General features: G+C 32.9%; 1 protein-coding gene across 1 annotated transcript; it reads right to left on the bottom strand.

Annotated features, from left to right (window-relative positions):
- Positions 1-1,352: 1,352 nt before the first annotated feature.
- Positions 1,353-2,665, bottom strand: LOC121227567 (basic leucine zipper 61-like; the record flags this gene model as incomplete). The annotated part of the gene is made up of 6 exons (XM_041110552.1): positions 1,353-1,582; positions 1,844-1,970; positions 2,048-2,138; positions 2,225-2,275; positions 2,379-2,439; positions 2,521-2,665. Coding segments are annotated over 6 exons (603 nt in total), but the record flags the coding sequence as incomplete, so codon positions are not given.
- Between the last annotated feature and the right edge of the window lie 11,657 nt (positions 2,666-14,322).

Below are 14,322 nucleotides of genomic sequence, written 5' to 3'. Positions count from 1 at the left end.
TATCAAAATTATATGTCAATGACATGAAAAAATTTACTGAAATGTCAATACATAATTAGAAAAAATCATGAATGATGTCATGGGAAGAGTTTATAAATAGTTTCTTGTACATCCTAGATTTACATTGAAGATTAATACTTATGGCATCCATAGTTAGAAGCAAAATTTAAAGAAATCAACAATGATATAGGTATTCACTATTAAAATCATATAAAAGTTCATGATATTCTTTTCCTAACAAAAAAACAAAACAAGAACAGAAGACCAGGAGATTATTGAAAATAAAGAAAAAACAGACAGACATGCAACAGGAAATTAACGAAGGATTGCGGAGAAAAGGGCTGGCATGCAATTGAAAGAAGCATGAGTTCACAAGAGGCCATCGCGAGGATCGAAGTTGAGGATCTGCTGTATCTCTTCTATGTCCGAGTCAAAGCTTCCATCCTGCTGTGGGTTTGGTTCACAGAGGAATAGATTTGCAGCTCTCCCACTCCATATTGTCCAACCCCACATTTGGGAGCTGTCCTCCGCTGGTTTGCCGATCAGGCATCATAACATCCCCAGGATTTTTCTGATGCAAGCTAAGTTGATTCAGCCTGTTGATCTCCTTCCCCATGTAGTCTCGTCTCCACCACCACCTGCACAACAAATATACATACATACATATTTGTTCATGTTAAAATATAGCTCTCCATTTGCATGTATATATTTGCCTTCGCGTTACAAAAATGAACAGGTTCACTTAGTTTTGTATTAGATAAGTTATATTAAATAGGAATGATTATTTGTGTATGTTAAATGATGATATATAAAAAATTATATAAATAATTGTGAAAATTAAATCAAATCAAAATGTATATATAAAATTATATAAGATCAAAGTTATCTTTAAACTAATCAAAAAGTTAAGTATGATTACAAAATTAAATATGAAAAAGTGCTGATAAAGTGGAGAGAAAAACAATTATTGATTCTACATGAAATTTAGGGATGAAAAATTGATATAAAGTATGAAAGTAAAATTATAATTGACAGAGATAATTATTTAGATGGTATATATGATTAAAATAATTTGTAAAATGACTGATTCAAGATAAATAAACGATCTTAATATCTTAAATTTTATGTGAATTAGGCAGATAGGAATTGAGATGAAATGTAAATTAAAAATTAAAGGGAATTAAGATTTTAAAATAATTTGCAGAGAAACAAACAAAACGGAGGTAACTGCATGGAAAGATATATCAATCATTTCCTCTGACAAATACCTCCAAGCATGCGTGACACTTTGACTCCTAAAATGTTTACGATGCTAATATATTGGCCAGCGATGCTTTTAAGGTTTTCATTTCGCCTTCGGTTATTTTTTTTTTTGTGATTTTTTTATTAACCATGTTAAATTTTATTGTTTTTTTAATATATTGATGGTGAAAATAATACGTCGGTTTATATTATCAGCCGAATTCTTTTCTACCTTGATTTGAATTAGCATGCCTTGTCTGCACCTGCATTTGTTGTTGTTGTGAAGTGAACTGCGGTTGCCTCAGGCTTTCAATTTCCGCTCTTCTCTTTTCGATTCGAGCTGCATTCCCAAAAAAAAAAAAAAAACAATACTTAGATCATATGCATATAAGAGTGATTTTTATATGTAGGAAGACAGATCCAATTACACCAACATAAAATCAATTTAGTTTCATAGTACAATTGTATACGATTTTATATTTATTTAATTTAATCATTGTATTCAATTATTATTTCTTTAACAATTGATGTTGTTCCATCTTTTTTTAGTTGAAGACAAAAGTTTTGTCAGTGAAATGAGGAGACAATTGAAGTGCTTTACCATCCACCATAGTTTCGCGGTTAGCGAAAGCTTCAATACGTTCCCGCAATTCTTGTTGCTCGATTCGCAGCAAGAATTGCTTGTCTTTTTCTCGTTGAACTTTAGAGGAGAGCACAGCAACTAGTGTCTGAAAAAGTTTAAGATGTTGATGGATTGAAGAAAATAATTAGAAATGGAGGGAAGGTAGAGAGAGATGAAGTTTACCTCTAAAGACTGTACCTTCTTTTCCATGTCACAGAGACGCTGAATCTTCCTGATTCTTGATCTCTGAGCAGAGAGACGATTTGAAATGACCCTATACAACAAGACAAAAGAGGAGTAGTAAATGCTTGTTCGACAAGTTAAAGGAAGTATATAGGAAGGTTAAAGAAAAGAACTGACCGTTTAAGCTTTTTGGGGTCCATGTTTTTTGCCGGAGTTGACCCCACGAACCTGAACACATCCAATTGGCCTCAGTTTGGCAGAGTTCTCCACTGGAGCATAGGGGTTTTTATTGTGTTGTTTTTTTCACTCTCATGGCAAAAGGAATGGCAACCTTGAAGAAACTGGTCTTAGTTGCACGCTAATTGCCCCAGCACTGGAACTGCAACCCCAACCTGATTCAGGATAGGTTTTGGGTTCACACCGTTAAATGAAGTAGGGCAGATAGAAGATTTGCTGCTTCATGAAGCTGAAACGGGAGGAATGGCACTGGCACCGATGGAATATTTTGGCCATGCTGAGGCTGAGCTTGAGCGATCCAGAGCCAGCAGCAGGTTTTTGCTGTTCAATCATTTTGTTCTTTCCGTTCATGCTTTCAAACGCTAAAAGGTTACTATCCACCTGCAAAAACAAAAAACATCAGTTTATTAGTGGGGGAACTGAAACCTCAGAGATTGCACTTATCTCCTCCTGTTGATTTAACTTGTGTTTTAAGAGGCTTCCTTAGCTGTCTATTTTACTGAAAACCATATATTACCATATTGGTCACATTTTTCAGCCGTTACTGCTTTTTGGTATTAGCATGTTTAATATGCCCTTTGCTTAACCTTAACCCACTGAAAACACCAAATTACCCCCATAAAACCAGTCGACTATTGGATAACTTGGTATTCTAAAACTTTCATTCATGAGCTGAGTCATTCACATCTCTAAAAAGGTAAATAATACCCTTCTAATTTAATGTAATAAAGGCACAGTCCATAAATGGAAAACAATGTTCTGTCACTTGAACTCCTCAACCCTAATAATTAAAGCATTTAGTTACCTAAATCTGCCACGGATGCTTCCTTATAAGCTATACTTAATTTTTTTTTTGATAATTTGAAGTTATATGTTGTTTGGATTTAGAATGTATCAAATATATATTATTATTTTAATATAAAATACTTGAAATAGATATAATAATAGCTGAACTTCGTTATTGAATATAATGGTTGAAAAAATAACTATTTTAACGGTCAATAGAATATCATGTAAATTTATTTAACAATCTGTCGATAAAAATTATGTTGTTTTAGGATCAATGATAATAAGGTTTTAACAGTAATTAAATATTATTATAGATTTTGTTGTAAATATTATGTATAAAAATATTTTATTGAAATAATGTTTAATGGTCGTTAATAACATTATGCTTTTCATTAAATAATTGTGACTTATTTAATATTTATCGATAAAATATGTATTTATTTTGGTGATAGATAGTAATAACGTTTTAACGGCTAATTAAAATATTTATATTTTTGTTGTAGAAATATATTATTTTTAGTGATAGATAATAATAATGATTTAATGTCATTGTTAAAATGTCATTATGCATTTATCTTATTTGTTTTAACGGTTAATTAATATAATTTGAATTTATTTAAACATTTATCAATCAAATATGTGTTTATTTTAGTGAGTGAAGTAATAACGGTTTTAACGGCTAACTAAATATCCTTATATATATATTTTTTTGTTATAGATATTTTAATTATTGTGGCCAAATATATATTATTTTTAGTGATAGATATATAATGATTTTAATGATCGTTAATATCATTATGCATTTATGTTGTAATCTAATTTATTTTAACGGTCAATTAAATATAATTATGAATTTATTCAAACAATTTATCGATCAAATATTGTTTTTTTTAGTGAGTGAGAGTGATAACGGTTTTAACTGCCTAAATATTCTTATATATTTTGTTGTAGTAATTTTAATTACGTGGCCAAATGTATATTATTTTTAGTGATCGAAATAATATATGATTTAATAATCTTTAAATACCATTATGCATTTTATCATAAATCTAATTTATTTAGGCATTTCTCGGTTTACAGTTTTTTTTATATTTTTTGGTACTTTTCAAGTTGATTTTATGTTGAGAATTTTTATTATTCCTCCTAAAATTGCGATCTTCAAAGTTTATATTTCGAAATTGCAAGTATTTGTATAATTAATTATTATCATAGTGCCAATTTATTACCAAAATACTGCATGAATTACGGAATTATGGAGAAATTATTTTATTTTTTATTTTTATTTTTTTGAAATGGGAAATGATTTTATTAAGTTGCTACGCCATGAATTCATTTGTTTATAAGCTTGAGATGATTTTTTTTTTCTCAGCCAAGTTCAATATATTAAACCAAAAAGAAAACTAGCCAGAAGGTCAGTCAAACAAAAGGAAATGCACAACGTCGCCTAAAACGACTTCTACTAACAACCCAACATACAAAACACCAAAACAAGAGTACTTTTGCATTCCTTAATACAGAATAGAAGAAGCTCCTTCTAAATACCAACAATGAAGAAGCATCAACTCCCTCCTTCACCACTGGACCAAAGCACCAACAAAGTAGTGAAGGGACATTAAAAATAGGAATGGAAACACACGTGCACCTGCGGGTGACATCCCAAACTTTTATTCACAAGCAGGATTTCAATTTTTCTTATATAACTTTAATATTATTATAATTATTTATTAAATTTTGATACATTTTTTGAAGTAATTATAATAATTGATATTTTTTTATTGATTAAAAATTCAGTTAAAAAAAAAGGAAATCATCAATTTTTTATTAAATAAATAATAAAATGTTATCTTAAATTATTATTACTATGTTTAAATTTAAATTAGTATCCTTTCTTTAATGTAAATAATATAATTCATAGACTTTTATAAGATCATTATTTATTCAAAATGGTCAAACTCTTAATAACTCTAGTTAAATGTAGAGGCAGAATTTTTCTTCATATATCCGTGCCAACTTATTATGTTAAAATAGATCTTTTTAATCCATTAGAAAGGTGTATTAAAGAAAAATTCACATTAATATTGTGATCGGAATAGTTAAGAATATCAACTTTTTATTCTAAACAGATTAATTTTATTAACAATATATTAAATATTTGAACTAACTAATGCCATTAGAAAAATAAATGACCAAATCTATTGAATTAAATATACAGATTAAATCCCAGACGTAAGGGATCAAAGTATGAAATTAAAATATATGTTGCACGGAAGCGTGTGAAAGAGAAAAATATTGTACTGAAAAATCACACTAAGTTCAATTCCCAGGAAAGAGAGGTAGATCACGAAGATCACTTAAATACCAAGTCTTTCCTAGCTAGAATATCCCTCTATCGTAATTTAATAGCACAATAAATCACTACAATCACATTCACAAAATATGCAAAATAAATAATAAAGAACACCAGAATTTTAACGAGGTTCAGCAATTTTGCCTACGTCCTCGGGCACTACCAAATATATTTCACTCCAAAAATTACAAGTGAAATTTACAAATAGGGAGAGAGAATAATGCCTTAAATAGAGAATGGCAATTATGGGATGAAGAAAGTAAGAAATGGTTAAGCCTATTTATAGTTGAGGTTCAAGGATCAACTTGCAATGTCCCTATACAATTAGGGACCAAAATTGCAATTATCCCATGCCAACTTTACTTTCTACTTTCGGTGCCCACCCTTTTTGACTTTTCAAACAATGGGTGGGTTCCAATAATCTCCACCTTGAAGATTTGATTAGGATAATCTTATCTTCACGCAATTCTTTCTGCTTTTGACAACAATACTTGATAGTGCATTCTTCAACTGTTAAACTTGCAGGATATTAATCAAGTTCCAACAATGTTCGAACTTGGTTGCTGTTACCACCTTGGTCATCATATCTGCGGGATTATCTGCGGTCTTGATCTTCTGAAGACAAATTTTCCCCTCTTCAATAATTTCCCCCACAAAATGGAATCGTACGTCGATATGCTTTGTACGTGCATGATAGACTTGATTCTTTGCTAAATGAATAGCACTTTGACTATCACAATACACGTTAATATGCTCCTGAACCAATTCCAAGGTTTTAGCCATACCTTGTAACCAAATAGCCTCCTTTACAGCCTCTGTTACAGCCATGTACTCGGCTTCTGTGGTTGACAATGCAACAGTAGACTGTAATGTAGACTTCCAACTTATTGGTCCTCCAGCAAGTGTAAACACATAACCGGTGGTTGATCTTCGCTTGTCCAAATCACCGGCATAGTCAGAATCAACGTACCCAATAACACATTTACCAAGTGTATTATCCTGCTTGAACAGTAATCCAACATCTACGGTCTTCTGAATATACCGTAGAATCCATTTCACAGCTTGCCAATGTCCTTTTCCAGGATTATGCATATACCTGCTCACTATACTAACTGCCTGTGAAATGTTGGGTCTTGTACACACCATTGCATACATCAAGCTACCCACTGCATTAGAATATGGAACTTGCAACATGTATTCTCGTCCCGTATTCGTCGAAGGAGATAGTTGTGCAGAAAGCTTGAAATGAGAAGCCAACGGGGGTACTTAGAGGTTTTGTCTGCTCGTTCATGCCAAACTGTTGTAGTACCTTCTTCAAATACTGCTTCTGAGACAAGCTAACTCTATCATGAGCTCTATCTCTCCATATTTCCATGCCGAGAATCTTTTTAGCTTCTCCTAGATCTTTCATCTCAAACTCGAGATTGAGTTGAGTCTTCAATCTTTCAATCTCAACTCTGCTCTTAGATGCTATTAGCATATCATCAACATATAAGAGCAAGTATATGAAAGTTCCATCTTGTAGCTTCTGAAAATACACACAATGATCAAATTTGCTTCTTGTATACCTTTGCCCTTTCATGAACTGATCAAATCGCTTGTACCACTGCCTCGGAGATTGCTTCAATCCATAAAGCGACTTTGTCAGTTTGCAAACCCAATTTTCTTTTCCAGCAACCTTGAATCCATCTGGCTGAGTCATATAGATTTCCTCTTCCAATCACCGTGTAAAACGCGGTCTTCACATCAAGCTGAACTAGTTCAAGATCATATTGCGCAACCAAGGCTAGCAAAATCCGAATAGACAAATGCTTCACAACTGGAGAAAACACTTCATTGTAGTCTATTCCTTCTTTTTGAGCGTAACCCTTTGCTACCATCTAGCCTTGTATCGAATTTCATTTTTATCAGGAAATCCTTCCTTCTTTGCATATACCCATTTGCATCCAATTGCCTTCTTTCCCTTGGGTAGTGTCACCAACTCCCAAGTCTTATTTTTATGAAGAGACTGCATTTCTTCATTCATTGCTTGCTTCCACTTTACACCATCAGGGTTACTTATTGCTTCTGTGTAAGTAGAAGGAACATCATCATCTGCAATTGGAAGTGCATAGGCCACTATATCATCAAAGCGAGCAGGCTTACGATCTCTCTTCTTGGCCTTTTATATGCAATTGAATCTTGTTGCTGTAGAGGTTCTTGGGTAGAAACCTCTTCATCATTTGTCCTCCAATATTAGCTGGATCATCGTTAACCTTTTCAAGCTCCACCTGCTGTAAAGTACTACTGGTTTTGTCATCCTTTTGTGAATCCTTGTACTTTAACATGGTTGATTCATCAAAAGTCACATCTCTACTAAAAATAATCTTCCTTGTATCAGAACACTAGAGACGATATCCTTTTACTCCATCAGTTATACCCAAGAATAATGCTTTCTTTGCTCTTGGGTCTAACTTAGATTCTTTTACATGATAATATGCAGTGGAACCAAATACATGTAAAGAATCATAATGAGTAGCAGATTTACCAGTCCACATCTCCATAGGAGTTTTTCTATTTATTGCAGCTGATGGCAAACGGTTAATTAGATGGCACGCATATATAATTGCCTCAGCCCAAAATTCCTTGCCCAATCCAGCATTGGACAACATACATCGAACTTTCTCCAGTATAATTCAATTCATGCGTTCTGCCACCCCCATTCTGCTGTGGTGTATCCCGAACAGTGAAGTGTCGCACAATGCCCTCATCTTGACATACTTGTAGAAATGGATCATTTTTGTACTCAGTGCCATTATCTGATCGAAGTCGTTTGACCTTTCGACCAGTCTGAGTCTCCACCATCTTTTTCCATTTCAAAAATGCATCCAAAACTTCACTTTTTCTTTTCATTAGATACACCCATACTTTTCTTGAATAATCATCAACAAAAGTAACAAAATAGTGCATACCTCCCAAAGAAGTCACTTTGGTAGGTCCCCACACATCACTGTGAACATAGTCCAGAATTCCTTTCGTATTGTGAATTGCTGGACCAAATTTTACCCTCTTCTGCTTGCCCAGAACACAATGTTCACAGAATTCCATTTTGCAAGAATTTGCACCTTTCAACAAGCCTTGCTTCGCCAATGTCTGCAAAGCTTTTTCACCAGCATGTCCCAATCGCATATGCCATAATCTAGTAGCCTCTGAATCTACATCTTTTGTAGAAACTGTTGATGTTGATCCAATAACTGTACTTCCATTTAAAAATACAAGTTATTTCTTCTTGTGCCTTTCATCACCTTCAATTGCCCAGCTACTACTTTTAGTAATCCATCTCTCAAAGTGATTGCGAGCCCTTTAGATTCTAGGGCCCCTAATGAGATGAAATTTTTCTTCAGGCTAGGTACGTAGCGAACATCTGTCAAGACTTGGATTGAGCCGTCGTGATTCTTCAATTGGACTGTACCTACTCCCATTGTCTTACAAGCACTATCATTGCCCATAAGAACAATTCCACCTTCTAGCTCTTTAAGACTAGAAAACCAGTCCTTATTAGGACACATATGGTAAGTACATCCCGAATCCAAAATCCACTCATCCGTTTGACATACCATTGCCATGCCAACCAAGCTAAAGTCTGACTCCTCATCATGCTCCGCTACACATGCATTAGAAATAGCCTTGCCCTTTTATAACTTAGGACAATTCTTTTTCCAATGCCTTTTTCACGACAAAAGGCACATTCATCTTTGGCGGGTCTCCCTTTGGACTGTAATGACCCAAAATTCACGGGCATCGGAAAAGTACATTAACAGGCCTCCGTCTTAGTAAATCGAGTTCGAAATAATTACTAGAAATATTTATGAGTTTAGCGATGTGTTTGATTAGGTTTAAATTAGGTGAATTTAGCTTAATTTAGAGTAATTAGTAAAATGACTAAATTGAATAAGGAGTAAAAGTTTAATTATAAATTAGTAGGAAATAATAAGGACCAAATAGGGAATTAAGCCTATTTGGGAAGATGAGGCGGCAAAGGAGTAAAAAATCTAAGATTTTTACTTAGTTATATAGTATAATTTTGACAAGTGGATGGTAAAAAAATAAATAATAAATAAATTATTATAATATATTATTAGCAACTAAAACAAATAAAAGAAAGAAAATAAAGTAAAGAACAAAGAAAGAAACAGAATAGGCAAACGAAAGCAGGGGAAGGAAAGAAAGAAAGAAGAAAGAAAAGAAAAAGGAGAATTAGGGTTTGAAGGTTTGAAAGTTTAATAGGTAAATTAATTTAGCCCTTTTTACTTAATTTTAATGTTTTAAAAGCTTAGAACAAAGTTTTGATGAAATTAAATTAATATTTTGAAAGTTATTAGAATTCTAAATATTGTTCATGTTGAATAAAAAAATGAAATAGGGGTTTAATTGAATGAAATTCAAGTTAAAATAGATATAAGGATTGAATTGCAAAGTAAGCTATAAGTTTTGTGTTTTAGGGACTAAATTGAGGAAAATTTCGGAATTAAGAAAATATGTTGAAAATTAATAGTTAAATTTGAGTTTAAATGAAATTTGAGTAGACATAAGGTGTGAATTGGTGTTATAAATTTGGTTATTAACAATTTTACATCAAAACAGTTTTGGGAAGTAGCAATGGTCTGACTTTGAAAATTCACTAAAAATTGTATAAATTGAACTAGAGGATGAAAAAAATATGTAATTAAAACTTATTGAGTCTAGTTTCTTATAGTATAAATAGTGTAAGCAATGAATTGATGAATCAAGAGATATTTGAAATTTTGTAAGACTGGTTCGGGGTGATTTCGAGATGCCCTGTTTTAACTTTGGAAAATCATTATAAATTGTACAAAAATTATTATGGAGTGTAATTTATATTTGTGAACTCCTTAATGAATCTAGTTTAAAAATAAGTAAACAAGAACCTTATTCGAGTTCTGTACAATGAGATAATTTATTTTTAGTAGAGAGAGGTCAGAACTGTCAAATGAAATAACAGGGGAGTATTTAATGAATAAACTGTACTAATTGGCTAGACCAAAAATTCTGAAAATCTTATGGTGAGAAGATATATGAGTCTAGTTTTAGGGAAAATTAGTGGATCTTAATTTGGAGTTTCCTAGCTCAAGATATAAATAATTTAGTAACAATTACTCAAGTAGACAGCTTAATGGTGAAATTATATATATACATTAAAAATGGTTAAATTTGCATGTTTAGGCTCATGGATTAAATTGAATTGTGTTATATTGATGATTATAAATTATTATTATTTTCGTAGTTAACAAAGAACCCAAGACATCGGCGCACAAAGGAAAGGAGAAAGCTATCGAGGATTAAAACGAGAAATTCACAGTTTGTATTACTATAATTCAAATTACTTTTTATTAAATGTTTTATATCAATTCTATATTTAATAAGTGAATTATAAGGTAAGTATTGATATTTGAGTTGAATGAGAATTGAATTGAATGGTGAATGTGTATGTATAATTGAATTGTAAATTGATTTGAATGTGAAAATTTTAATTGAAAAGTAATCTTGGAATGGAAATGAAAGTGAATTGAGAATTGAAATACCCTATTAACTAGTCGGGCTAAGTCGGATATAATTGGCATGCCATAGGATATGGAAGTGTACAGGATTTGCCGGCTTTATCGATCAGACACTTTATGTGTCGTATCAGGCACCTCGTGTGTCGTATCAAGCACCTCGTGTGTCGTATCAGGCACCTCGTGTGTCGTTTTAGGCACTTTATGTGTCGTATACTGATCAGGTACTATGTACCGTTTTAGGCACAATGTGCCGTACTGGTGTGTTTAGGTTGGAATCCGTGTATCCGTTAAAGTCCGAAATGTTAATAGGGTGAATAATTGGAATGAGAAGTTCAAATGAATTTGATCGACTGTACTAGTGAATACGAAAGAAATTAAAATTGTGGACTGAAAATTTAGATTGGAAATGAAATGCATGGATTTAAAATGATTGTGGTGATTAAAACCTGGTAAATGTGATTTGTAACTAAAATTGAATAATAGCTAAAGATTGTTTATTTATTGTTATTTAATGATAACTTAAAAAAAAAGAATTGTTATTTGATGCTGAGTTCTTATTTTATTTTTTTTAATTGCTATTGCAATTTGAATTATGGTAATACCACTGAGTATGAAATACTCAGCGTACAGTTGTTTCCGTGCGCAGGTTAATAGAAGTCTAGTGTACTGGTCCAGCATCCGAGTGATCCCGACTTCAGCGAAAAGATTTTGGGTGATGTTTTCTTTCTTAATTGAAAGTGGCATGTACTAGGTGTTGTATAAGTTATATAGATATACTTGTAAAGTTAGTTATAAGAATGGTATACCATATTTTGTTATTAGTTTGATAAAATGGTAAATATTATATTATATAATTTGGTATAAGTTGGAAGGAAAAAAAAATGAATGAAGTTATTAGTTAATTTGGATTAATATTATGAATGTTTAGTTATTAAATGACTATGTTAATGAATTGGTTATGATTTAGATATATTTAGGTTTAAATTGTTTTTGATTGTGCCATTGGTTTTGGATTAGGTGGTTTTTGGTTTGAATTTGCAGGGGGTTTTATGTAAAAATTAAGAAGAAATGCTGTCGAAATTTTTGTAAAAAAATATATATATTTCCCTGAATACTCGAACAAGTCCCGTTTCATTCCACTTTAATACTTGTGTTGGGCTTCGAAAGTCCATTATAGGGACATAATTCTTCAATTATACTATGAATATTATAATAATTGTAAAATATCCATAAGTTGTCTGATATATCCGGTAATGCCTCGTAGCCCTGTTCCGGCGACGGTTTGGGGTTAGGGGGTGTTACATGGACTTTCCTCTTCTACCAGATTTGCTGCTGTGTGAACGACCTCTTACTGTTAAGACTTCTGCAGTTGTATCTCTGTGATCTCTTTTATCTTTTTTTCGAGTCTCAGATCTATACAACGCACTACAGACTGCATCAAATGTGATCGTGTCCTTCCCATGAAGCAATATGGTGGTAAGATGATCATATTCATCAGGAAGGGAATTCAACAACAATAATGCCTTGTCTTCATCTTCAAATTTCTCATCCAAATTTAGCAAGTCTGCTAAAATTTTATTGAATGAGTTTACATGGTCATTCATCGACATACCGGATGCGTACGTGAATCGATAAAGTTTCTTTTTCATATAAAGCCTATTTTCAAGACTTTTCGTTAGAAACTTTTCTTCCAGTGTATCCCATAACTTCTTCGCTGATGTCTCCCTCATGACAGAGTACTTCTGCTCTTTGGCCAAACATAGGCGGATTGTACCACACGCCTGTCTATTGATCTTGGCCCACTCCTTGTCATCCATCTTGTCAGGTTTTTCTTCAAGGGCTATATCTAGCTTTTGCTGACATAAGACATCCAGGATCTCACATTGCCACATACCAAAATTATTGGTACCGTCAAATTTCTCTACTTCAAATTTTGCATTTGTCACAGTAGTCCTTGCTGATGACGATGATGCTGCCATTTTTCTCCTCAATCCTAACTACTGTATACGTGAACAGTACAGTATATGTGAATAGTACCGTATACGTGAATAGTACTATATACGTGAATAGTGCCGTATACGTAAATAGTACCGTAAACGATCGTATTCCCCAAGTACGAATCTGGCTCTGGTACCAATTGTTGCGCGGAAGCGTGTGAAAGAGAAAAAATATTGTACTGAAAAATCACACTAAGTTCAATTCCCAGGAAAGAGAGGTAGATCACGAAGATCACTTAAATACCAAGTCTTTCCTAGCCAGAATATCCCTCTATCGTAATTTAATAGCACAATAAATCACTACAATCACTTTCACAAAATATGCAAAATAAATAATAAAGAACACCAGAATTTTAACGAGGTTCAGCAAATTTTGCCTACGCCCTCGGGCACTGCCAAATATATTTCACTCCAAAAATTACAAGTGAAATTTACAAATAGGGAAGAGAATAATGCCTTAAGTAGAGAATGGCAATTATGGGATGAAGAAAGTAAGAAATGGTTAGCCTATTTATAGTTGAGGTTCAAGGATCAACTTGCAATGTCCCTATACAATTAGGGACCAAAATTGCAATTATCCCATGCCAACTTTTAACCCAACTTGCCAACCAATCTTACTTTCTACTTTCGGTGCCCACCCTTTTTGACTTTTCAAATAATGGGTGGGTTCCAATAATATAGTATCATTAGTTGATGCTAGTGAAGTACATGCAAGTGACGAGGAAAAAAGAGTGTAGTTAAAGTCTGTTCTTTAGGGGAAACAAAGGTTGGAAATGAGGTGTCTGCTAACTATACCTGGTTACTGACATAATGGAGGATGACCAATAAGCATATTGATTCTTTATCTATTTTTTTTATCCAAGTACATATTTTTGTTTTGAAATTGCCAAGGAGAGATTAGTCCTAAACTTGGGAGAATTTTGAAGAATCTTTTGTTGTCTAATAAGCCCATTGCGGGTACTTTGTTGGAAAGCTTTGACAATTCATTTAGAGTAGAGACTTAAAGAATTCTCCAGTGAAATTTAGGTATTATGGAATATTGACGTAGAAATTAAGATACTCGATGTTGCAAGTTAATATGTGCATGTTCATTATTGTAACGCCCCCTTACCCGAGACCGTCGCCGGAGTCGAGCACGAGGCATTACTAAACTTATTTGAGCACTTAAACAAATTCAGACAAGCTGTCCAACTGCGTCATAGTTTCTTAAAAATTCATATCTCAAGTTCCAAAACTCGAAATCTAATTCCGTAAATTTTTCCTAAAACTAGACTCACATATCTATCTACAAATTTTTTTCTAGAATTTTTGGTTGGGCCAATTAGTACAGTTTATTAGTTAAAGTCT

This window comes from Gossypium hirsutum, unplaced genomic scaffold, assembly GCF_007990345.1.
Source record: "Gossypium hirsutum isolate 1008001.06 unplaced genomic scaffold, Gossypium_hirsutum_v2.1 scaffold_1014, whole genome shotgun sequence".
Classification (NCBI taxonomy): Eukaryota; Viridiplantae; Streptophyta; class Magnoliopsida; order Malvales; family Malvaceae; genus Gossypium; species Gossypium hirsutum.
This window is presented reverse-complemented; position numbering and strand designations above follow the sequence as displayed.